The sequence below is a fragment of the Aythya ferina genome (assembly GCF_964211825.1).
Source record: "Aythya ferina genome assembly, chromosome: 10".
NCBI classification, from domain to species: domain Eukaryota; kingdom Metazoa; phylum Chordata; class Aves; order Anseriformes; family Anatidae; genus Aythya; species Aythya ferina.
Genome location: NC_140306.1, coordinates 16,904,279 through 16,929,227, shown reverse-complemented (window position 1 = coordinate 16,929,227; position 24,949 = coordinate 16,904,279). Strand labels below are relative to the sequence as shown.

The 24,949-nt window shown below is 40.5% G+C and overlaps 1 protein-coding gene and 1 long non-coding RNA gene across 5 annotated transcripts in view; one reads left to right on the top strand and one right to left on the bottom strand.

Moving 5' to 3' along the window:
• The window catches only part of LOC311442363, a 58,410-nt gene that overhangs the window by 27,655 nt on the left and 5,806 nt on the right, over positions 1-24,949 (top strand). For 2 of the 3 annotated variants that reach the window (XR_014696572.1, XR_014696574.1), the window contains exons 1-3: positions 15,237-15,509; positions 17,740-17,848; positions 20,671-22,641. This is a non-coding gene — a long non-coding RNA (uncharacterized lncRNA). Of the gene's footprint in view, positions 1-15,236; positions 15,510-17,739; positions 17,849-20,670; positions 22,642-24,949 lie in introns of those variants that run through there. The other variant, XR_014696573.1, reaches the window with a different exon arrangement.
• Positions 19,832-24,949, bottom strand: part of SLC6A1 (solute carrier family 6 member 1) — a 58,694-nt gene continuing 53,576 nt past the window's right edge. For both annotated transcript variants that reach the window (XM_084531515.1, XM_084531516.1), the window contains exons 14-15: positions 22,800-22,967; positions 19,832-20,576 (exon numbers count right to left, since the gene is read on the bottom strand). In XM_084531515.1, coding sequence (XP_084387641.1) covers positions 20,472-20,576; positions 22,800-22,967 — 273 coding nt within the window. In that variant the 3' untranslated portion in view covers positions 19,832-20,471. The remainder of the gene's footprint in view (positions 20,577-22,799; positions 22,968-24,949) is intronic.

The following is a 24,949-nucleotide window of genomic DNA, read 5'->3' as shown; positions in this document are numbered from 1 at the left end:
TCCCTTCCTGTCCTGTCCTGTCCCATCCAACAGAATCACAAAATGGTTGAAGTTGGAAGGGACCCATGAACATCATCTGGTCCTACCACCCTGCTCGAGCAGGGCCTTCTAGAGCAGGTTGCCCAGGACCATGTCCAGACAGACAACTTTTCAATATCTTCATGGACAGAGACTCACAGCCTCTCTGGGAACCTGTTCCAGTGGCCGGACACCCATGCAGCCTTACTTCCCTTCCCAGTCTTGCTTGAAACACAGTGAAATGTCTGTATGTCTGTGTCTGCATCATATCATTGCTCTTCATGTGGACAGCTTGTCCAAGCAATGTGGAAAAAAAAAAAAAAAGAAAAAAAAAAAAAAAGGTGCTTTAAATTATATATACAAGGAGTTTCTCTGCAAATATGCATGCGGTGCCCTGAGTAGCCCTTCTCTTGTGATAGCCCTGGAACTACGGCAATTAAACAGTCTGTGTTTGCTTATGCTTGTATCCAGGACAGCAAAAGTGCGTGTTGTAAAAATTTCAGTCTCTGTTCAGTTTGCAGCTCTTGCCAACTTTGCTAGATTCAGAGACAAGAACTCTTTCTCACTGTCATTTGCCATTTGTCTTGCTCATGAAGAGAGGTAACTCCACAAAGTTCATCACAAATTAAGGTTTTAAAATTATCAAAACTTGTCTGGGTGTTGCAAGGAAAATATTTTGGTCATTTGTTAGAAGCAAAGCAGAAACAATACCATGGAGTCAAGTATTAATAAGTACAGGCTTCATCTAAACTAAAATGTAATTTCCTAGAGAGCTTAAGGACAAGAAGGATACTGCCCATGTAACTGATTTGTAAGGGATGATAAATTCCACGTGATCAAAGACCACAGGCAGCCTTCATTTGGATATTGTAAAATTTACTGACTTACGGCTTATTTTCATGCCTTTGATTTTAAAGCAAATTATTCTAATTTTCCTGACAACCCTTTTGTTTTAGGTAGAAACCTTAATACGACAACGTGACATGTATTTAAATAAATGACAGATTTAATTAATCCAAGATAGGTTTATGAACAGAACAGATCACACGTTTTATTTCTAATTATTTGATCAGTCAACTTAATCTGAAATAAGAACACTGGCAATGTCTTACTGCATCCTTTTTTTTTATTATTTTTTAAATCACAAGTCTTTTGTGTTTTATAGCCTCTTCTGCTTAGCAAATTATAAATACATTGGAAAGTAATTTCAAATCCTTCCTTACCAATCTTTTCTCCCACTCTTCCCATTTTGCCACTGATATCTTTCTTCCTCTTTAAAAAAAGAATTCAACAAAATCTGAAACCCAGGAATGGCAATCTTTGTTTATCCCAAATAAACATTTTTCAGAAAGTCTTTCAGAGTAAAATAGAGTAAGTTTTCTTCACCTTATAAGCCTTCTGGCATGGAGCTGACAGCGTACGTACAGGAGGTTCTTTGCTGAGCCTAGCCTCTAAGCAATTCAACAACATTGTCTGGAAAGCTTGAGGACGTACCAAGGTCAAAAAAAGAATACTACCAACGAGGCTCTCCCTGTAAAAAGATGTAACTGCAGTGAAACATTTCTAAAACCTGCACAAAACCAGCATGCCTCTGAGAAAAAAATTCTGTGCTTATCTTAAATGATAACAATTGTATTATTTCAAATGAGAAAGCCATTTTAGATGAAGTACAGCATGACCTCATCCATCTAAATCTTTAAACAATATCAGCATCAATTTTAACAAAGCTGTCTTTCTAGATAGAGCATAGAGGATACTAGCTAATATACTGAAATTGTTTATGAAAGCACGCTGGTTGAATTTAAATCTATATTGGTTATATGTAAAACTGGAAAAATATCTTAACAACAAACATTAGCAACATTAATTGCTCGTGACATCTGATATCACATCACAGCTTTTTGAGAGCCCAGAGTTAACCACTGCATGCCCTTACACACAGGCTGCTTGTTGATCATATGCTGAGAGAGGGACTTAAACAAAACAGCCTCACAACTGACAAAGCAACGTATTCAGACAAAGTTCTCTAGGAATGATACAAATGCAAATAGCAAATAACACATAGAAATACAAACGGGTACAAACAGCTTTCTTCCACTCAATACTTAAACTCCTCACAGCTTTTCAAAGCTCTAACCTAGCCTCAGCTCTGAGCCCCAAAGCAGACGAATCAAACATCCAAACAAATGGCTGGCAATCACATCTCCTGTTCCACCTCTTGCATTTCTGCCATTCCTCACGTGCAAATGTACAAATGCAATAGTCTCCCTTTGAAGTCCTTAAATTGTACCATAATGCCAGTGGAGAATTAAATACGACTATTTTTGTATTTCCTTTGTAGTGATTTGTAAATCCAGTGGTTCCAGCCAGGGTAAACTGGGTTCTCACCTGCTGTCAAATGGGTGTCACAAAGCAGTCTGTAGGAAAAAACCTGAGTGACAGAGAAGGAAAAACAGCTTGTTACTGACATCTGCCTGGCACACTGCACTGGTGCTCTGACACAGCTCTCACACAAAACACAGGAAAGTCTTGAAAGTGGAAGGAACTTGTCTCATCCCACCATTTCCCCATCCTGTCTGCCAGCACCAAGGCAGAGGTGGGGCTGCCTCAGTAAAAGCTAAATGTAGTGCTCAGAACAATGCCATCCTACCCGTCCTTTCCTGGTAGCTGCAGTGGCTTCCTCAATACATCCTTGCATCAGGTCATTATAAGCCAAGTGTCTAACATAAAAGTGAACTACAGCTGTGTGAAAAAGCATGAGTGAAATCAGGGATGTCACAGTTCGACTTGCTTGCTCCATGTTTTGTTAGGAGTTCAACATTTTCAGATGTTAATAGGGTTCATGAACTTTTCACATTAATCTATGCTTTCTTGCATGTGAATTTTAACTTCAAAGCTGACTTTTATTCCAAATAGAGTGAAATTAATGGAGTTTTATCGGTTCAGCATAACAAATAACATCAAGTAGATATTTTTAATTTTTCATTGTCAAACCCAGCATGTAAAAATCTCTAGAGAGGAATGAAAAGAATTTCTGAAGAGAAGCAGGATCCCAAGTCATTGTGACCCTGCTTTGATGAGAAGAGGGATGTGCTTTAAAGAAGCAGTAAAGTAAACACTTCTGAAAGCAGATTCAATTAGTATTGCTTAGCTGTCTTGAAGGCCTTATTTCATATTTGCTCCTAAAAATGCATGCAACCTGTTTGTGCAGGTAGAAGTCTTACTTATACATCTATATTAAAAGTTGATCCTTAAGTACCCCATTAGTCTTGACCTTTCTCAGACATGTTTCTGTTTCATATTTGTATAGCACATTCATCTGATATAAATATGAAATGTAATGAAACACAGCAAAGTACTGTTACTGATCTGAATAACTGCAGCTCCACTAGGAAAAAAATACTAACCAATTTAGATGAAAACAAGTCACAGCTTTTGGGAGAGAGAAAGATAGAGCCAAGATAGTAAGTGGCTGCAGATTGATGTATTAGAGCTACCACAGCATCATTTGAGCACTGGGCCAGCTTCTGTTGTAGAAATCTGTAAAGCAGATATCATTGATTTACGTAAATCAGTTGCTAATACAAAACTTCTGTTGGATAGAAACAAAGAAAAAAATGCTTAATGTTGTCTACAACAGCACTCCTGCTCTGCTCCTTAAATGGATTATGATTTTATCTTGTCCATCTGAGAAAGATGCAGAAAATTGTTTGTGTGGAGAATTCCTCCACATTTCTCAGATTCTGAAGCCCAGATGCACTACTGGCACTGTTCATAGTGCCTTAGCAAGTATTTTAACTCCTGCCTCTTGTCTTTGATCCAAGGCAGAAAGGACTGAGGGAAAATATACAAGAATTCCAGAATGTATTTGATTTTCAAAGCAGAATTCTCCATTCCCCTCAAGAGTGTGGGATGAATGCAACTGCATATAGTAACCATCTGTAACAGGCTGGGAGAAATTATGAGAAATGGAAATTCTTCAGCCTTTGGACTTTTTTTTAAACACAAGACAAAACTGACGACATGTACTCCAAGGAACCTTTTATAGTGTTTGGTTTTCGACTCCAGCTGGTTCCCAAGACCTCAATTTTGTCCCAGCTGCAAAACTCATATGACATGATTATTAGCTTGATTGGTAGGCAAAACAAGATGACTCTAAGACAGATTAATGAAGAAAATTATGATGTTGCAGAGGCTAGTTTAACTTATTTTGTGCAAAATGGATTTGCTTGGCATCTGGAGAGGACTCTGAAGTGAAAAGATCTATCCTCTCCTTACATTCCTACCCCTTGATCCCCAGACTGCTCCTGAACTTTGGTCCTGTATGGACCCATGATGAATTTTGAAATAATGTAATCCAGGCACCCTCGCTTTTCATTAGGAAGAAGGAGCATGGAAAGGAATATCTTGGTCCTTTGCGTGCTCACTGCCGTTTGAATTTTTCATCTGTGTCCTTGGGGAGATGGCATGTCATGGTGACCACGCTTTAGTGTGACTTGAGAAGGGAGTTGCTGAGCACAGCCTGTGATCCTCAGGGAAGATGAAGCTTGTCACGTACTGGCCCTGGCTTGCAAGCTCGCAATGGGGAGAGGGAGCTGGTGTAACTGTTGCACTGTAAATCTTGTTTATGATGGGCAAATGGGAAACACGCCTTGTAAACAAAGTCAAGAATGTCCTCTTAGTGTAATTAAAATCTTAATGGTCCATTTCATGATTCATTAGTAGTCTAGATGGTATGGATCTTGACAATTTCTTCTTCAGTCTAGAATTCAGTAGTGGTAGATCTTTACATGTCTGCTGACATGCTTTTACCTTTCTGATCTCCATTTCTTCACGTGTCTGCCCATTACATCTGAATTACTATATGTAGCACCTTCTCTGTAAGTTAAATTGCATTTTGTTATTCTCTTTTTTGACCGCCTTCAGGTCTGCATTTCTTGTGGGTCTCCTGTGCCCCACCTCTTGCCATCTCATGTCCATATTCCTTCATGCCGTGTCCTGGGTCTCCAGTTCTGAAGGGCCCTGCTGTTGTACCAGTCTTCTCTTGCTCTACATTTCACCATTGCATTAGTCCTTAAATATTCTGATCTGTGGAGAATTGCTGCTTTTTACTGCTGCCTCTGTAAAACTGTGGTTATAGAGCACCAAGATAACAAAAGGCAGATTATCCATAGATAAGCATTCACTTAGAGAAAGTGCTGCCACAGCGAAACCAAGTAAATCAAAGATGTGGGCACCTCAGGAGAAGTTCAGACGGAGCATCCCTGCCAGGCCTCACCTCCGAGGCCTTGCAAACCCTGTACAAAACCTAGGGCCTGTTACCAGCAGTGGTAATACCTTAGCACAGGGCTGCCCACTTACAGAACAAGTAATGCTGTCTTATTGCCAGTGCCACAGCAGCAGTAAAAAGACACAAGTGAAAGCAAAGCACCATTTTCTTATGTGCATCAGAAAGAGACAACTCGCAAGAACACAGTCCGTGACCTGAAGGGTTTGTTTTGTAAGTATCAAATCAGATGAAGAAGAGATGAAGAAGCCTTTGGCACAGAAAGACAAAATTTTTTGCTCAAACATCCAGGCCAAAGTTTTCTTGAGGTCTCCAGGCAGTTTCCTTGTTGGACTCGGCATGTTCCTGCTCTGCTCATTGATGGTGAGACCACACACGGAGTGTTCAGCCTGGTGGCACATCCCTGGCTGAACTGAGTCCTGAAAGGACGTGGCTGGCAAGGATCCATTGGGTCAAGGATCTTCTGCTATTCAAAAAAGTGGAAAAGAGCACCAGTATGTACTGCCAGGAGGAGGGCAGGAGAGTGTAGCTTTTCTGTGGGGAAAGACTAAGATATTTCTTACAATTTTAAGTCCAGGTATCTTTAGGAGTATCATATTAGAGAAACTAAGGACTTTGATGCATTTTTTTTTTCAAGAGTGAATAACCCTAAAGGATTTGTACCATTGCAATGTGTATGTATGAGGAATGTGTTCACGGAAACTGCATCTGTAAAAAAGCCTCTTCAAGACCTGGCTTACAAGGAAATTGTGAAGATACATCGGTAGTTTTGCCAGTGCAAATTGTGGTCACCTTCACCAGCAGGAAGAGGGCTGAGGATTTTTTTTTTTTTTCAGGTAGCTAGCTGGGCAGTTAGTTGCAGTGGCATTTGGAGTGTTGTGTGCATGTGCAGTGAGCTTAACACTGCTAACTGTGAGAGTATTTTTTATCTCTACTGGACTGTGGATGTGTGTTGGGGACAAAAATGGTCTGGTAGCCATCAGATGTGGGAGATGGGATTTGCCTCTTCATTTCTAAATGAGGAGCATTATGAAATTGTTAATAAAAATGTGCATTCTCAATTTCTAGCACTGTCTAATAGAACACTGGGTTCCTGTGGGGATACAAAGTAGCTTAGTGGCGTTCAAAGAAATGAGGCTAAAGGAAAAATGCAGTGATTAGAAAGAGGCAGTGTTCAGTTTAGAAGTTTGCGGCAACTTTTCTTTTGACAAAGCTGAAACCTGAAAATTACCACCTGTACCAAACAGAGCTTCTGAGGGTAGAACAAAGAAAAGCAGTTCAAATGGGGCTTCAACCAAAAATTCAAGGTCAGAATTTTTCCTCTGCTAAATGAAAAAGATGTGCAAAGCAGCAGCAGTCCATTTTGTGGGCAGGTGATGACAGTTATATGCAAAAACAGTGGTGCATCATCTCTAAAAAAAAGCTACTTGGAAAACAAGAAAGCAGTGGACTAGGAGGAACATCTGTTCAAGGATCCTCCTGTCTAGCAGTAACACTGAGGAAATGTTTCTGATTCATATAAACAGTAGAGACCTGGAGACCATACAAAAACAATACTGTTTTGTGTTTCTTCACGTCAAATTGTTTCTAATTAAAGAAGACTGGTCTGATTCTTTTCCTTGATCCACCTTTCCTCTGAATTTTGGAAGAGTTTTTTGGAAGATTTTTTTGTCTCCTTGGGTTCTCAGTTGGCAGCGGAGTCGGGTTGACTGACTTGCCTGAAGTCCCTTCCTCCTCTGGATGTGTGACAGGACGGCGTGCAGTGCCATGCAGAGATACCTGTGGCAGCTCAGGCTTCCTCACTGCAGCCTTAGTGCACTGCTCCGTTGTCTTGCTTAATTTTTCTGAAATGGGGAGCTCTGCTGCTGATCCTCTTGCTGCCCTTTTGTGCTTGCACTGGTCGTGGTGTGTATCTGTTGTCTTGCCATTGTCAATGATAATACACTAGTGAATATATGTGCCAGTCCACATAGCTGACTTTCTTATCTATGACACCCAAAAATAGGCCACCTCGTTGTGTTTGTAAGCATTTACAGAAGGCACTGAGACAAAAAAAAGGGGGAAGATAGGAAGGAAAAAAGCAAGCAAAATTTAATTTAATTGTTTTTAGCTGTAAATCAAGCCCATTGTGTCAATGTGTTCATTCTTTTTAACTAGTACAAATTTGAATGGAAACTGGTGAATCTTTCAGAATTCATGTAGATTTTGATAGCACTGTGATTAAATATCAATGATAATGATTTATTTGATCAAAAGAATAATCATTCAATTAGAGCAAAGAAAATCCAACCAGCCATACTCTCTGTGCAATAATTCAACAGCAGAGAGAATGTTATTACTTTCCTCTTTTGTCTCACAAGTTTCTTTGTTTATGATCTGTGAGGCACACGAATATTGGTCTTGTATTTTGTGTTTTTGTTTTTTTGTTTTTTTTTTTTTTTTTCTTTTTTTTTGTTGTTGTTTTTTGTTTTTGTTTTTGTTTTGTTTTTTTCCCAGCTAAACATGGGTATCTTCTATATTTCTTCTAAGTGTGAATATATTCTTTGGTTGTGAATTGGAGAAATTCCTTGCTTTTGTGCTTTGTTAATCGGCGCTTCGTGTGGCCTGCGCATGCCCAGAAAGCACAGCAGGAAGCTATTTCAGAGTGGTGATGACTAGCTGAGCTTGATGGTGGCAGAGGTGTTGGTGGGAGAATCGGAGAATGAGACAAAAGCAGGGGAAGTGGAGAGAGGCAACAGGTTGGCTGGGAGAGAAGGTTTCATAGCCCGTGTTTGATATTTCTGCAGAGCCAGCACAATGGCTGTGAGCTGTTCAGGTGCTATTAACGTCTTGTGACATCAACTCTGCACATCTGAAATACCAGAGCCACTATTTGGCAGCATAAATTAGTCTTTGTTTCTTGTGGCTTCACTCTCAGCTTCCTATGAAAGTTTATACCAGCTAATGTTGTTCCCCCACGCTTGTTGATTAAAAACATGGCCAAGCACTCCTATTAAAAAAAATAAAAAATGTGGTAATAGCTGTAACAGCAAGCCTGGCACAGACAGAGAAAAGCACGGGAGGATCTCCAACTCCCAAACCATGTATTTTGCTACAGAGAAGAATTGCAGCTCTCCAGAAAAGGCACTGCTGGTAAGAAATAAGACAGTAAGAAATGTGCCAGTGCATTAAAGGGAAAACACCTCTGATAGCATGTAGACATGCTTTTAGTGTTCGTGACAGAGCTGAGCTTTAGCTTTATGCTGTTCATTTAGGGGCTGTCTCACAGCCCCGAAGCAGCTTAATCCTAAAACAGCCTCAAATGGAGTGGGTAACTCCTTGTGCACGGTGGTGTTTCTTGTGGCTACAGCCCCCGGGGTTTCCACTGTGAGCACTGCCAACCACCAGTGACGGCTCTGTGCTGGGAGGCACCCGGGAACTTACTGCCCTGAGAGTCTCATGCCCAAGAAAAAATACTCAGGTGCCTTCTAACTTGCAGTTATGTTGGTTTTGGTGTAAATCAGTGTGTTCTTGTCTCATCAGCCTGGGGGCTATGGACAGAAGCAGCTGAAACAGGCTGTCTGCCCCGGGTGCGGGCAGAGCAGAGCTCAGGGCTGTGCTGGCTGCTGACTGGGGCTCTGGCTTCTGTTGAAGTGTAAATACAGTATGTCCAGACTGAATTTCTTATTTTCTTTTTATATATATATATATATATATATATATATATATATATATATTCATAGAACATTATTTTGTATCAACTTTGCTTATAAAAATACCAAGTATAATCTGAATATGTTATTTCTAACACATTCTTATTATTAAGTAGAATTCTGCTTAAAAAAAAAATTGAAAATCATAGTCTCTAAAAATGGAGCCTGAGTTGATGTCTTTCAACGCAGAAAGGCTTTCTTTAGCCTGTTAACTTTTAAAATAACTTCATAGTGTTTATTTGAACATAATCTCTCTCATGTCCCAAGGCAATTGTGCTTAACATTCAGCAGCAAATTAAATTTATCATGTTAAAATCATGGCCTAATCAGGTGTAGCTGGTGTGTGACAGATGGAAGATAGTGTAAAGCATACTAAAAGTCATAGTGATGTTTTTAGCATGTGTTAATATTAGTGAGTATGGTTTCTTCTTTGATATGAGAACAGCATGCTTCTAGTTTATTTATTACAGTCTTTTTGACAATTTCTGGTATGGATGCTTTCTATGCTTCTGTTTCTCAGTTTCCCCATATAGAACTCTTTATCTATCTCAAAATTTAGTTATTGTCTAGTCTTACCAAATCTCCTCATGGTGTATTTTTCAGAGAGTGAATGATAGAGTGGTTACACTAAGTGTTGGTGTTGATAGAAGTATTTTAGCTGTTGTCAAATCAGTAAGTCCAGCTATAAATCATCTTTGCTGGAGGAGACTAACATTATTCAAACAGACATGATGCACTTGCTATCTTCTTTAGCAGAATTCCTATTGTTTTCCCAAAGCCTTTTGTCTCTTTTTTCCTCAATCTTTTTTTTTTTTTTTTTTTTCTTTTTCTTTTTTCTCCACATTTTGTGTATAATAATCAAGCTGTTAATAACCACTGGTAATGTGAGCAGATTGCTGAAATTTCCGCTGTGCTGTGCAAGGGCCATAGGCAGAGCCATGGAGCAGCGGGGTCTCATCTTTCTGCAGTACAGCACCAGGCCCAGGTCCATTGAGTGACGCTGGCGTTGCAGGGAACGCTCCAGGCTCCTCCAGCCTGGAGCCTGGTGTGAGGTGCTGTAGGTAACTGTAGCTCTGTAGCTCTGGGTAACTGGGTGTTACCCAGTATGGGTGACTAACTGAGCTCTGGTACAATCACAAGCGTTGCAGTTTTTTCTCCTTTATAATTTGTGTGAATGCCAGCCAGGCCCATTAGGGCAGCGCCTTCCAGCTGGGCCTGCATGAAGGCAGCTTAACACCGGGGTCAGCTGGCCTGAGACGCGAGCCACAGGCTGTGGGCCACCCAGCTCTCCAGCACGTGCCTTTGGCAGGGATTTTAAGGGAACTGATTTTCCCTCCACTTTGGTCTTCCCTTACTCACATCAGTCACTAAAAAAATGTACACAGCTCGTTTGAAGGCTTAGCCAGTCTTGGCATTTGTACTCACGCTGACAAAACGCTGGTCCGTGCAGAGCATTGGAGGAACATTGTTCTGACAGCCTGTGGAGGTCTGTGTTCCCAAACGCTCCTGGTTAATGCAGCACGGGCTGTGCTCTGCCCCCGGCTCCCCGTGCTGCTGCCAGGCCTGTGGCGCTCCCCTTGGCCTGCATGCCCCCAGCGCCTCGCTGCCCCTGTGCTGCTTCGCCGGCAGGAGCCGCATGCAGGGGGAGAATTGTAGAATCATAGAATGGCCTGGGTTGAAAAGGACCTTAGATACCATCTGGGTTCAAGTCCCCTGCTGTGGGCAGGGTTGCCAACCACCACAGCAGGCTGCCCAGAGCCGCATCCAGCCTGGCCTTGAAGGCCTTCAGGGATGGGGCATCCACAGTCTCTCTGGGCAACCTGTTCCAGTGCCTCACCACCCTCTGAGTGAAAACATTCCTCCTAATTTTTAACCTAAATCTCCCCGTCTCAGTTTAAAACCATTCCCTCTTGTCCTGTCACTATCAACACATATAAACAGGTGTTCCCCCTCCTGTTTATATGCTCCCTTCAAGTACTAGAAGGCCACAATGAGGTCTCCCCAGAGCCTTCTCTTCTCCAAGCTAAACAAGCCCAGTTCCCTCAACCTTTCTGCATAGGAGACGTGTTCCAGCCCTCTGATCATCTTAGTGGCCCTCCTCTGGACCCATTCCAAGAGCTTCACATCCTTCTTGTGCTGGGGGCCCCAGGCCTGCATGCAGTGTTTCAGGTGGGGTCTCACAAGAGCAGAGGGGGACAATCACCTCCCTCTCCCTGCTGCCCACCCCTTTTTTAATGCAGCCCAGAACACAGTTGGCTGCAAGCTTGCACTTCTGGCTCGTGTCCCAGCAGGACCCCCAAGTCCTTCTCTGCAGAACTATTCTCAAGTTCTTCTTCTCCCAGTCTGTATAAATACCTGGGATCGCACCAGCCCAAGTGCAGCACCTTGCACTTGGCCCTATTGAACCTCATTAGGTTCTCATGGGCCCACTTCTCCAGCCTGTCCAGGTCCCTCTGGATGGCATCCCTTCCCTCTCGTATCGACTGCACCACTCAGCTTGGTGTCATAAGAAGTGACTTTTGCAGGAATTATGCTAGCAACCGGTGCTAAAAGGGGGAAATAAAAATCCCTCTGAGGCAGGCCACGCGCACGTGCACTCTTGACACAAAAGGGGGGTCTTCGTGAAGACACTTTGAGAGTGGCACAGTGCTGTGATAGCACTCTTGATTTTTGTTACGTTAATGTCAGCTGCTAATGAGGCTATTCCTATAGCAATCATTTATCTTGGGAAAAAAAAAAAAAAAAAAAAAAAAAAAAAAAAAAAAAAGAAATATTTCCTGAAAAGCCAGCAGTAAATAAAAACGAACCTCATCCACTAGTCCTAGTTTCATCGTCCTGGGGAATTTAGTTTCTTAAGATAAAGAAAATCAAAGCAGAATGTGGAAATACAAAATAAGCATGCCAGAAATCCCTGGAGAAGACAATGTGAGTTACAAAGGAAAATTATGAGCAGAAACTAAACCATCTCATAAAATATTGAGTGTTAAGTAATACGTAGTATGTAAAGAACTAAGAAAAACACTTTGAGCATATTTGTGGATGTTTTCTGTTTATAAAGAAAGTGAAAGACTTAAAAGCAGTACCCACAATGCCTCATGCTGACAGTTGAATAATTTTGAATGATTTTTATTAATTATATTTAATTTTCCAACAGCAAAAGGAGGTCGATTGATACCTTAGTATTCTCTAGACTTGCTTTGTTACACTACTTGCTTTTTTTTTTTTCTTTTTGTTATACCGTTTTGCTTATATTATACTAGTCAATTGCAGACCCTTGAATTTGTGCCTTTGTCTTTCACCAAAAAACCCCATACCGTATCATTAAAATAGTGATTTTGGGCCCATATCCCTGTCACAGTGCACTCTAGCTTTCTTTGTCTTATCTTGCTCAGTCCAAAAAACCAACCAAACAAACAACTACAATAGATTGATATAGATACTACAGATTTGTAATGAATCTTTGTTAACTCACTTATTAGCTAACCGATAGCTTTCTCCCTTTACTTTTGCCTTTTAAAAGAAATGTTTTCTGTCATTTCTGTTGTTGCTTGAGACTGGCGGTACCATGTTCACTCTTTTCCTTGATGAGTTGCCGAGTTGAACTATCTTTTCTAACCCATCATTCTTATAACAGAGAACTTATATGGGGCTGAATATAGCCCATTTGATCAGACAAAGCATCAAAAGAACACTGTTTTCTCCCATGCTTTTTACTGCAAGAAGAGTGGCTGCATGTTTCAGGTTGGTTGTGGGGTGCCGGTGTATTTACAGGTGCTGCAGAAACTCTGGTATTCATGCCACTGTCCTCAGGTCCACATGGCAAACGTGGGCTCGGCTAACTTGGGGCATGGAAGAAGTAAAACACAGTGCATGCCATTGTCAGATCCTAATTACTGGCAATCTTAGCCTCCTGTGCCCATTGTGCAATTAACACTCCCTGCTAAAACGTTACTCTGTAGGCCAGTAACAGCAATGAAACGACCTAGCATGGATGATGGAGCAGTTCTCTGGTGAGCACAAATCCAGGTGACTCTCTGTGAGTACAGGTGGCCCTGCAGTGACCAGCCGCAGCCCTCGCCCACAAGTAAGTGTGACAGTGAAGAGTCAGCTAAGCAAAAACTCGTCTTTTTTCTCATGCTAGTTCCCAGCCTGGACTTTCTTATTTCAGCTGGGATGTTGGGCCCTATCAACCACTGGGGTCAGCTGCAGGCAGGACAATGCAGAAAGTGGAAAAGGAGGAGCGATATATTTCATCTGCCTAGCGTGGGAGGGCTGAATAGAGTGATTTTTTAGCCAAAGCCCAAGTCCAAGGGAGAAATCTTGGAGCAGCTCCTGGCAGGCAAGTGCTGTCCCAATACAGCCTGCTAACAGCAGGAGCACCCCAGCTGGGAAAGGTCACCCCTATCGCCCCCAGACCAGGAGTGAACCTGTGGAAAGATCAGCAGTAAAGGTCATGTGTTGCTGATGTATGACAACTGGTAAAGAGCAGGTTAAAAATGCTGAGCTCTGTCACTTCTAGGGCACAGTGAGCTGCCTACGGTGTGAGTTGGTGTGGCTCTCTTGGGTTTTGATTAATTATTTTGGTCATTCATTCAGTGAAATATTTGCAGTGCAGTGCAGTGAACTGAAATGACCTAGAAATAATTCCCTAACAGAACCTGACACTCTGGCTTATATCCAGAGAGAGCTTTACTGTTCTAGTCTTAGCAAGTTATTGTTCACTGTATCTTTTATTGGTTTGCACTTATCCTTTTACTCGTTACTTCATGCTCATGCTTCAATCCCAGGTTGCTTTATATACATGAGCAAATATGTAGTGACTCCTTCTTTGGATGTTGTGTGTGTTGCGACAGACATTGCACTTGCAGAGCTCTGGAGGACAGAGGCACAGCCACGGCAGCAGGAATCGCAGCTGCTCTTCAGCAGTCAGTGCTGGCAACGGCAGGGCCTCAGGCACGAATGTGTGCTGCTGCATCTCCCTGATGCCAAACACCCAGGTACTGCTCCGAGGGGATTGCTGCCTGGGGTTGCTGACTGGTTAAAGAAGAAACAGACCCCTTCATGTAGCCAAAATGACCCTGCCTGGGAGCCCACTCTTCTGCCTTTCCTGGCATTTTGGCCCCAGGACACGTGGTGTCTGCCTGGTTTGCCCCCCGAGATCCTCAGACATTCACCAGGAACAAGTAGTCATGGACACGGCAAAATGTTTGTGGCGTAGTAATTTGTTTTTAAATTGTCAGTTTTGGCCATTTTCTGCTCAGTGGTCCTTTATAATGTTTATAAACACTTCTTAGTTATTTGTCTATGAAGTCAAGTAAGGCAGATATCCCAATATGACTAAAGCACCATTGCTGGCAAAACACATTAATTGTTGTCCTTGTGACATTGCCTCATGCACCGTGTCCTCCTCTTGGGCAGTGCTGGACACATTTAGCACCATCATGTACTTATGACTCACAAATAACTCACCAGATTACTTCAGCCTCTTTGACATTTAAGATAGTAACTGAATATTTGCCATAATCTTAATGTGAGACCATTTACACACCCAGGAAAAAACAAAACAAAACAAAACAAACAAATGTTAGATTGAAAAATAATGTAAGTAAGTTCTCCCCCATTAACTCATAAACTTTAAAATAGGGGGGCAATTTTTGAATGAATGCAGTTGCAATGTGTGCGCTTGCATGGGGTTGGTAGTGAGCATTGCTGGTTCCCTCTGCTGTAACCTGGCTGATGGATGGTGGTGTTTTAAGGAGCGCTCGTGGGCTGTGGAGCTGCTAGAGCTAGTGACCTAAGTGTCTGATCAGGAAACAGAATGAAAATGCAGCAATCGAGATATGCGGCCCCCCAAAAATGAATTGGATTTCGTTCTGTGAAAATAGGAAAAAAATAATCTCGATGTCCATAAAATGTCAGCAAAAAAGACTGGCAGGATTACTGCCTGGCCTCAACTTGTTTGCATATAGAGGAAGTTGTAAGATGTGGCAATAGTTGCATCAGCATCAGAAGAAGAGTAATCTCTATAGAGTGACTCAAGTTATTTTTCACTTTACCCTTTCTAATTTCTCTTTGTTTTATGATTCTTCTGGTCTCTCTCTCTCGTTCATTTTTATTTTTAATTCACAACAAGAGAAGAAGTAAGGCTGACATAGACTAGGAAAAAAAAAGGAAAAGTTGCACGTGGGTAGAAATGTGACATTCTTATCTGCTTTATTTCAAACGGCTTTCTACTCAGTTGGTGCCACTTGTCATGAAAATAATCTTGTCTGCTGCTCTTTTCATCCTTGTCATCACTTTTTTATTGATTCCTGTACTGAAGGGCTGCTTTGTCTTCCTGGAGGAGATGTGAATTACACCTGCCCCACCACAGCCACTGTGCAGTCACTGTGGCTGGCTGGGAGAAGACCCGAAGGAGCAGCGAGGCGATGGGTGATGATCAGAAGGTGCTGCAGAAATTACTGCTGCCCATCTCTTCCACGGCAGCAGAGGGCTAAGTGGCCATGTGTAGTGTACGTACGTGCTTTTTTTTTTTTTTTTTCCTTCCCACGATTTATGGCCCTGAGTAGTATGAGAAGTTGGGAAAAAAAAAGATGAAAAAAGTAGAAAGAACTCAGACTATTACAAGCCTGGAGCCTTCCTTCTTGTTCTGATGAGTGACCAGTGAGACTGGTTGAGCTGTGGTATCTTGGGTGACTTTCAAGCTCCTAGGTAGCAGCTACAGCTTCAGTTAATGCTTGGCTTTGAGCTGAGCAGCCCAGGTTCCTGGGCAATAAGCCTTTCATGCTGAGCTCCTCACCAAGTCCGTCTGTTTGTAGGTAGGCATCCACCGGGCTTCTTTACTGTGCCCCTTCCCTGGAGTGGCTGGGTCGAGCTGTGGCTGTCCGGCAGGCTGAGTGCCACCCTCTGCTGTGCCTGGCTGGCTTTAGTGGTGGCTGTCAAAGGCAGGTAAAGGTGCTTGGAGCTGCTGCTGCATGCTTGCGGCCAGCCTAAGGTGAGACTGTGCACACCTGGACACGGCCATGCCTCTGGGCTGTAGCTCCCATCCCAGCTCCTCCTCCCTGGAGAACCAGCCAACGGTGGGAGCTGCGTAATTGTAATAGTTAATTGTAATAATGCTATTGTGTCCAGGGCAGAACAGAGCAGAAATAAGCAGGCTTAAAACAAACAAACAAAAAACCCAAGAGCGACATAGTGTTATTTTAGAATAAAAGCACATGTAGCTGAACTAATACTCCTGACGAACAAGGACATGGCTTTCTCTCAGGGCATCCTGCAGTCCTGTAGGGAAGAAGTGACCTTATTTGCATTTTTCTTGTTGAATTGCTGTCGGGATTTTTGCAGCATGGCAAGAGAAAATTCCTCCAGGAGAACACGGAAATATCACAGCACTAACGCAATATCTTTCAACCAGGTTCCTTTTCCTCAGCCATTCTTTGCCCCTTGCATTGCCATCTGGACAACCACCCAGCTCTGAACAGTGCGTCTCCTTCTCTCCAATGCAACTCCTTTTTTCTTACAACATACTCTGAAAGCCATCGATACAATACATAAATAAACCTTAAATCTTAATGCCCATGAAATAAACCTTAAGGATGATTTAAATTTTTATCTCTATTTCAAAACCGTTGAGGTTGCTCCTTCACCCTTTTCCAGAAATAATAAACTATAATAAACTGTGGTCTTCCCTACATGCTTCTTCCCTCCCCAGCCCTTTTTTTTTTTTTTTGAAAGCAGGGCAAGGAACTTCCCTCCCCTTCTACTTGCACATTTGAGTGCTCCTTTTTCAGGGCAGCATTTTGAATTTGAAGCTTATGATTTTGGACGCTTCTATCAGGAACATTTTCAGCTCTAATCATGTTCTCTAAATTGCTCTGACTCTTTCCCAGCATGATGTCCAATTTTCTAGTTAGATAATTAAATTCAGTGCATAGGAGCATTCAGCTCTTTAGCAAAGGTATTGCGTTAGACCCAGATGTAAGACAAACTGCTGTGGAACTCGCATGACATAGTCTCTGATGATGTCAACTGATAGAGATAAAAAATTACTTTTGTCGCAGTATCTCCATCTCTGTTTAGCATAATGCCACTGTTTCCCCAGCCCATTGGCTTCATCTTGGTGTCAGCAGAGGCTTAGAAATCAGTGAGTTCAGGTGCTGCAGTTCACACCCCCGTGTACCAGCAGAAAGGTCCAGCAGACATGGGCATGGCTGTAAATACCCAAAGGTCCCTCTCTCCATAGGGACAGCAGTGTTATGAGCAGAAGCAGGTGCCCAGCAAGCCCCCCATCCCTGCCTGCCACCAGTACAGGGTCAGAGTGCTGCAGAGGGATCCACTCACAGATCACATCACTCTAAAACGTTTGGCATTTAACCACTTTTATGCTTCTCTGTCTAACAGTGCCTCCAGTGTGGAGGTGTGTCTACGCCAGCTGCCCTGCTTCCTCTCCTGCCTGCCTGTTGGAGTAATATATGTGATATAGATGCCAGGTCTCAATTCATCAGGTGGTTAAACACCAGCTGGAATTCCTGCCAACCACAGGGAATTTAACAAAATTAAACCTATACTCAGACTTTTCAGACTACGAGGCAAAACTGATTAAGTTTCAGAAATTAAATTATTTTTTTTAATGTGATTTCTTTTAGCTGCTGTTTGAGTTGGTAAAATAATATATATATATATTATTATTTTTTTTAATTTTTTAAATTGTAGAGTAAGAACTTACTGACCATCTCTCTTCAGTTAGAACCAACAGTGAGTATGGGAGAGGCAGAGATGCAACTCTGAAATCAACATGATGTAGCTTGCTCTTCTGCTGGAGACCATGCATCAAGAACAGTCACCTTATACAGTAAGTTTATGATTTGTGCACATACCTACTAAGTTATAGTAATAGCATTATAGATTAATTGTACACATCACAAATATAATACAGCTCTTGATATTTAAAAATGATACCCAAAACATTTAGAACTTGCTTCACAGAAAGTAATTTAACACATGTGGGTTTTGTCCAATGAAAGACTGCATAATTCTGAATTTAATGTATAATATAACCTTTATTCTTTTTCCTCTAAACTCTTGGAAACTTACATAACAATCGTGCTTTAATTATGACACCATTTATAGACATTTAAAATGCATCTTAATTTATAAATATTTTACATTTGGTCCATAGAACAGGTTGCAATTTACTAAATAATACTGTACTCTTTTAAACAGGCTCTGTATATATTTTTGAATATGTATATATTACATATATATTTTTATATAGAGATAGATTTGCTTGGTGTTCAGATAATTCCTTATTGCAAAAAGCATATATGATCATACAATAATCTTTTCTTTCAGGGCAAGTACTACAAAAAAGATACAGCTATTCACAGTTTACACACAGTAGTTCTACAACACTATTTTGTGCTATATGATAAGTTTGTACAGCTTTTTGCTAAAGAGCAGGTCTGTCAAACATCTGTCATAATTGTTTACAATCAAACATTAAATACTGCATTTTTCTTAGAACAACATGGGACTTGATTACATTAAACGATAAAGTTGGAATTTTTATCCTTAGTCTAATGAAATTCACAATTATAATGTGCATGTATCATGTATAATGGGTGTGTAGGATGTACGTTTTTTCTCTAAATCCCAAAGACTTACAGGACTTCTGCATTTCATCTATAGACACTTAGGATGCAGCTTAGATCTCATAGTATTTTACAATTGATCTATGTATGAAACAGTTTAGAATCTACCAAACATACTCTGAGATTTTATGATGTAGTTTGAAATACAAGTGTATTATATATATTATTTCTACAATAATGTGCTTGACATTCTGAGAATAATACCTTATTGCAAGAACATGTTTGTCACCTTCAGACAAAAACAACGAAAAACCCAACATTCACAGTTAACATGTTTTTCACGTAGTAGTTCTACATAAATTGTGCTATCTAACATTGTACGTTGCACAAAAATTTGCTGAAAAGTATGTTTCATTGCACAGTTCTGTCACAGTCATTTACAATCAAACATCAAATACTGCATTTTCCGTAGTCCTTTGTGTCTGTCATATAGCTGCCAAACAAGAAATGCCATACGGGACTAACTGCATTTTCCACACAGGGCAAAACTTCCATTAGCTGAACGGGGTTTCTAGCTATGTGGCAAATGCAGATGGAGCCCAGAGTAGAAATTTTTATATTATTGAAATAGCTTTCCCTCCTGCCTTCATCACCACAAATAATATGTAAATAAAAATAAGACTGTTTTCAAAGTGCTAATGATCCATATTTTATAATTTGCTTATTTCAAACTGTTCAAGTCCTGTAATAGATTAAAAAGGACAGTTGTGAAATTAAACCCTAAATTAGAATTACAAGTATGAACTTCAATCTTTAAGCCATTGTTTTGGCTTCTATTTTGGTGGCAATGCAATAATAGTGTAATAATAACAGCATAATAAAAGCTCAAGTACTCTGAGCTTGAATTGCAAATAGTTTGCCTTTTTATTTATTTATTTTTTATTTTTTTCTGGGAATATTCAAAGAGCTCTTAAGAACTGGATATTACTTCTCATTTTGCTAAAAAAGTTAGAAGTCACATTTTTGGCCTCTAACATCTGCAATTCATATAGTATTGATTCACAGAGATAGGTTCTTTTTATAAGACACAGTATATATTTTCAAAAGAAATTCACAATCTTATGTGAAAGTTATCCTGAAAGGCTAAGCACAGGTAGTGTTTACAGCCATTCTATGCTGTATTACTACAAATTGCCATAAAACTTGATTTGTAGTAGGAATGTTTGTAAAGAATTCTGTGAAATTCTGTAAAGGCTGCATCTACTGTGGCTAAGTTAATTGAAAGAAGTCTCTTCCCCCTCACATGGCCTTGACCAGAACAAATTTTAAGGGCAGACTTTTTCATTGGAAATCACTTGGTTACAAAATACTTCGTTCTTTTGTACAAAACAATTCCAAACTTAATTTTACTCCTGCAAAGTCAGAAATAACAGTCTTGGGATTCAGCGGTAAGAAATATTGATAAACTACTAAAAATCAGTAGCACAAAACCTCAAATAGTCGTGCTAAAAGGTAGATTAAAAAGGTCTTGCACATCAATTTACAAATTCCAAGATATGCAACTATTATTGTGAAAGGATAAAAACATTAACAGTCTGTGGATTGCCAGAGAACACAAAATACTGTCAACATCTGAGCTTGCGCAATGGTTGGATCATACCCATGGCGATTCCCTTATAGTGGAGATGACCTTTTTTCTTTTTTTTCTTTTTTTTTTCTTCCTTTTTTTTTTTTTTTTTTTTTTTTTTTGCCACTAGAGGTAGGTAATTATATTCTCAGACATAAATTTGTGGTCATATTCAACCTTTTTTTTTTTTCTTTCTTTTTTTTTTTCTTTTTTTTTTTTCTCCCGGAGTAGTATGGTTACTTTTGCAATATAGACGTTTAGATGTAGGCTTCTTTGTTTGCAGAGTTGCTCTGTTGTGCCTGGTCCGGCCCATTTTCAGGATGACTGATGTCTTCACTTGGCTGAATCATAACTTGGATGCGCTGTTTAAAGAACAAAAGATGTGAAGCAGTCAAAAAAAAAAATGTTCCTAAGCTTTGTTTTTATTTTAAGGCCACTCTAAACACTTCTCTCTAGGTATCACAGCTAAAATGAACAACTAAGTCCATCTCCCAATGGCCTAGAAGAGAAGTAAGTCTCATATACTAAAGATGTTATCAAAAAACACTACTGATATTGAGCAAAGTCACAGAACAGCCCACTCCACTCAAATAAGAAAATTTACTGATGATAGGAATGGCTGTTGATAAACAGCACGGCACATCCTGAGACTTGAACACACAAGCTAAGGCTCTCACTTAAAGCCCTTTGTTACATGGCGTTACTGGAATGGGAGCAAAAATGCACAGAAACAATTTGTCTCAGTCTCGTTCCTATGCAGAAAGCAGAGGCACAAGTATTGGATTATTTTGATTTTTTGCTAGTTTATGACAGTCAAGCAGGCATAAATGGATGACAGTGTTTAATGCAATGCCTAGTGGAAAAAAATTTGGAGAGACTACAGAATGGAGTAGGAGACTAGAGACCCTGTTGCAAGCCCACAAGTCAAATGCAGAGGCTAAAAGCTTGCAGTGGGCAGCACAGACCCAGCTGGGTCTCAGAAGTGGTGGTGACCCACCCTGCGGGTCAGAAAGGATGCAAGAGAACTAGCTGCAGCTTCTGGGAGCTACTACCTCCAGGAACACAACAGGTAAGGTAAACTTTATTTAGGATCTTTTTATTTGTGTTTGGTCTCTCCTCATCCTTTGGGGGTCTCCATTCATGAAGCTTATCTGCCTAGCTCACATTTGTACCAAGAAAGAGAGTCCAGTTTTGAATGTTAAAGCTTTTGAGTGCTGTAAGCTTCTCCTCTAATCTAATGATCATTTGCCGATACTGACAAAAATGGGACCTTAAACCACAGGAAGACTGAGACAAACTTTTGCTGTGTGGTTTTCCATAACCCTGGTCAGGGCAACAATTTTCCCTTTGCACAAAAATGTTTCCATAAAACCAAGGTAAAGATACTCAAGAAGTAGGAGCCAAGAACAAGAATGTATCGGTAAGCAGGCATGTTTTGCAGGCTTCTTTGAAGCATGGCTGAATCTTTTCAACTTTGCTGAAGACAAATATTTGGATACAGGTCTGAGCAATTCACGAGGCATTACTCGTCAATTCTGCTTAAGATCATCTGTCTCTTTCAAAGATGACTCTGTCAGCTGATTTTAGAACATTCCAGAAGTTCTCACAAAGTTATTTTGACACACAGTCATGGAGGAGAGAGATATGTGTTTCAACTGCTGAAGATGTGTCTCATGCACAGAATGAGATTATTGCCTGGGGAGGGAAAACTGAGGGTGCACACAGATTTTAAAAAATTACGGAGGGCAATTGGACATAACTGTCCAGTGTTCTGGTCAATAACTTCATTAGCATTTCACACTCTTTTAGCGGCATTTCCCTGAGGATCTTAAAATGAATTTAAAATGGATTTAAGCTGTAAGATGCCTCTCTCACATGGAAGAAAGGTGCCTCTCTCATACCTCCTTTTTAACAGATGGAAAAAGGAATCGGAGAGAGTAAGAGCAAAATTCAATGAGAAAATGGCTTCTTCTAATGTTCTTCACTGAGTAACTATTCATAGAAATCCCTTAATTGAAGACCAAAGGAAAGTGCAGTATAATCATAAGATACGCACCCAAGATTTGATGTTCACTTTTTCTCAGCTGCAATACACGGCAGCCTCTGCAACTTTGAACAGGTAAAATGTAGAATGACAGCTCAGATATTTGGTCACATTGCAGGAAGATGCTGAGCAGGGTCACTGCATAGACTCGTGGAACCCAAGAGCTACCTTAGTTCACTCCCAAGAGTTTGGCTCCAGTTCCTTAGAGCATCACCTGCCTTGATATATGACAGTATGTCTTGTGTTATTATAAACTGCTACCTTGTTTTCTAGGTGTAAGGAGCTTGGATGCAAAGTGTCTGGAACTGTCAAAACCTGGAAAAAAGACTACATTTACTGTGGGGAGTGTGTTGAACTATAGACAAAGTCTTCTTGTTTCTCTGGTACGTGTTTTTGTGTTTTTCATCTTGATGCAAAATAACTGGCTAAGGTGGTGAGGCCACAGAACAGATATAACTAGAAATAACTGCCCAGCCATCTTTTGTCAGTGTGCCCAGGTTGTACAAGATTCAATGATGTAGACAGGAAAAGAAACACTTACCTGTTTTAAAGAGCCTTTCAGGGTAAGAAACATATATGCCATATAGCCTGGTATCAGCACCATAGAAGACAAAGCCATGAACCAGCCAACCCCTTGGCCCCATTTGGGGAAAACATAGCTTCCCATTGTGAGAGGAGTCATTTGGACAGCGCTGAAGATAAACACTCCCTGCAAAATACAGTAGGGGGAAAAAAAGGTTTGGATGAGATTTCCAGAGTGTTCTATGTTCAAATATTTTTCTGGATTGACTTGAACCTCAGGCCTCCTTCGACATCCAAACACAGAGAAAAGGGTTCCTTTGCTCCCTGGGGATAAGCCACCAGGCACTAGCTTGGAGACTGGGGACTGCAGGTCAGTCTTCCAGATGGAGGTTGCAGAAAACAGGCAAATGTCAGCACACTGCACTGACTGATTCCCTGCTTCCTTATTCTCTAGTGTGCAAATCTGTAAATACCTGAATTGTAATTCTGCAGTTGTGAATTTGCTTGCTGGTTTACACCAAGTTTCTGTTTCAGTACAGCTCTACCGAACTGGTTAGCAACAGACTCCTGTACGAAAACTTATTATTTATTTATTTTTAAAGCCTGGCTCTCCAGTATCTGACCTCTCTAGTATTTTGAGTGTTTGGCCCAAAGGCTTTAGGTTGTTTGGGCACTCCAAGCAAATGGAAATGAGGTCAGACAGAAGGGAACTTATGGTTCAGTGAGTGGCAACAGATTTGGTCTGAAAGAACTTGGCTTATGAAATTCCAAAACCACTGAGTTTTTCCAAAACAAGAGATTGGGAGATAGTTTACCTGGCAGCTTCTTACCAAAATTAATGTCTCAAGTAAACACTATTTTCATATATATACATCTGTATGTCAGATTATTCAGATATGCTGGTGTTGGGAATTCACTGGTATTATCAGAGTCCTCAGAAAAGCTGCACAAAATTAGAGGGAAGGGGGATATTGGGAAAGACAGGGGTTCTGGGTACTACTTCCCCAATAATACCTGCATACATGTGTGTATTGTACCACTGAACTGCAGCACTTGTTGGATGCTTTTTTTGTGGTTTGCAAACAGATGACCTGCCAACATGGTATTCTTTAACTCTAAGTTCCCAAGGCAAACTTCTGTCTTTCATGTCCTGTGGTAATTTGGGAAAATATGCTAAATTGAATCAGTAAAGAAAGAAGCTTATTCTGATCCCAGTTTCAGGCCCTGTGCAGAATGTTTTCCCAGACAGAAGAAAGTAGAGTGGCAGATTTTATTAACACATCATCACCACCCGTGACCTTTTATTGGACAACAAATTCTGTTCAAGACTTTAAAAGAAAGGAGAAATTTGATAGGTTTTATGTAAAGTATTGCTATTCTCTTTATATCCCACTGAAATAAACAAGATGTATTTTTCATGCTTTCCTGAACATTTGTTTTCAGAAAAATGAAAGCCTTCATTTGAATAGAGATAAATCAAGGAACCTTCCCTTTAGTACCTCTCTTTAGTGTTTGTTTTTCTATGGCCTTTGTCTACCTGTATGGGAATATCAGAGAAATATCAGTAAGTGAAAGGTATTGTGTGATGTACAATTGTACCTACTTGAAAACATTTTTTATATTGCATTTGGGTTTACTACAGTCTGTGTATTAAATTTATATTTCTTTGCTTATAGTTTCCAAAATGTACTGATGGGCTTAAATGGATAAAGCCTAGAATCAGTAAAAGATGGTACTGTGGTTTCCAGGGCACAAAATTCTTGCAAGGTTTGCCAGAAAAAGCAGTAGCAATGTCATATAAACTGGATATTATATTCCGCAGAACTCCATGAAGGATCTTCAGTTTATAATCCCAATCTGTTACCAGAATAGCACATCTGAAGGAATTCAGTTTGTGAGATATGGCCATTTCTTGTGTATATGGAGAGTTTAGACTTTAGAAGGAATTGTAATTTTTATGTAAGAATACAGAAAGTGGTTAAAATTGTGTTTCTTACAGTTTTCTGTCTGTGCCAATGAACTGAGTTTTTGACTAGTTACCATTTCCAGAGGACTAATACAAACCTTGAAATTGTGCAAGACCTCTTTTCTTTGGGCACAGGCTTCCTCTAATGACACTGGGTTTTACCTATTGCCTTTAATGATGTTGCTCACATACTAACTAAATAA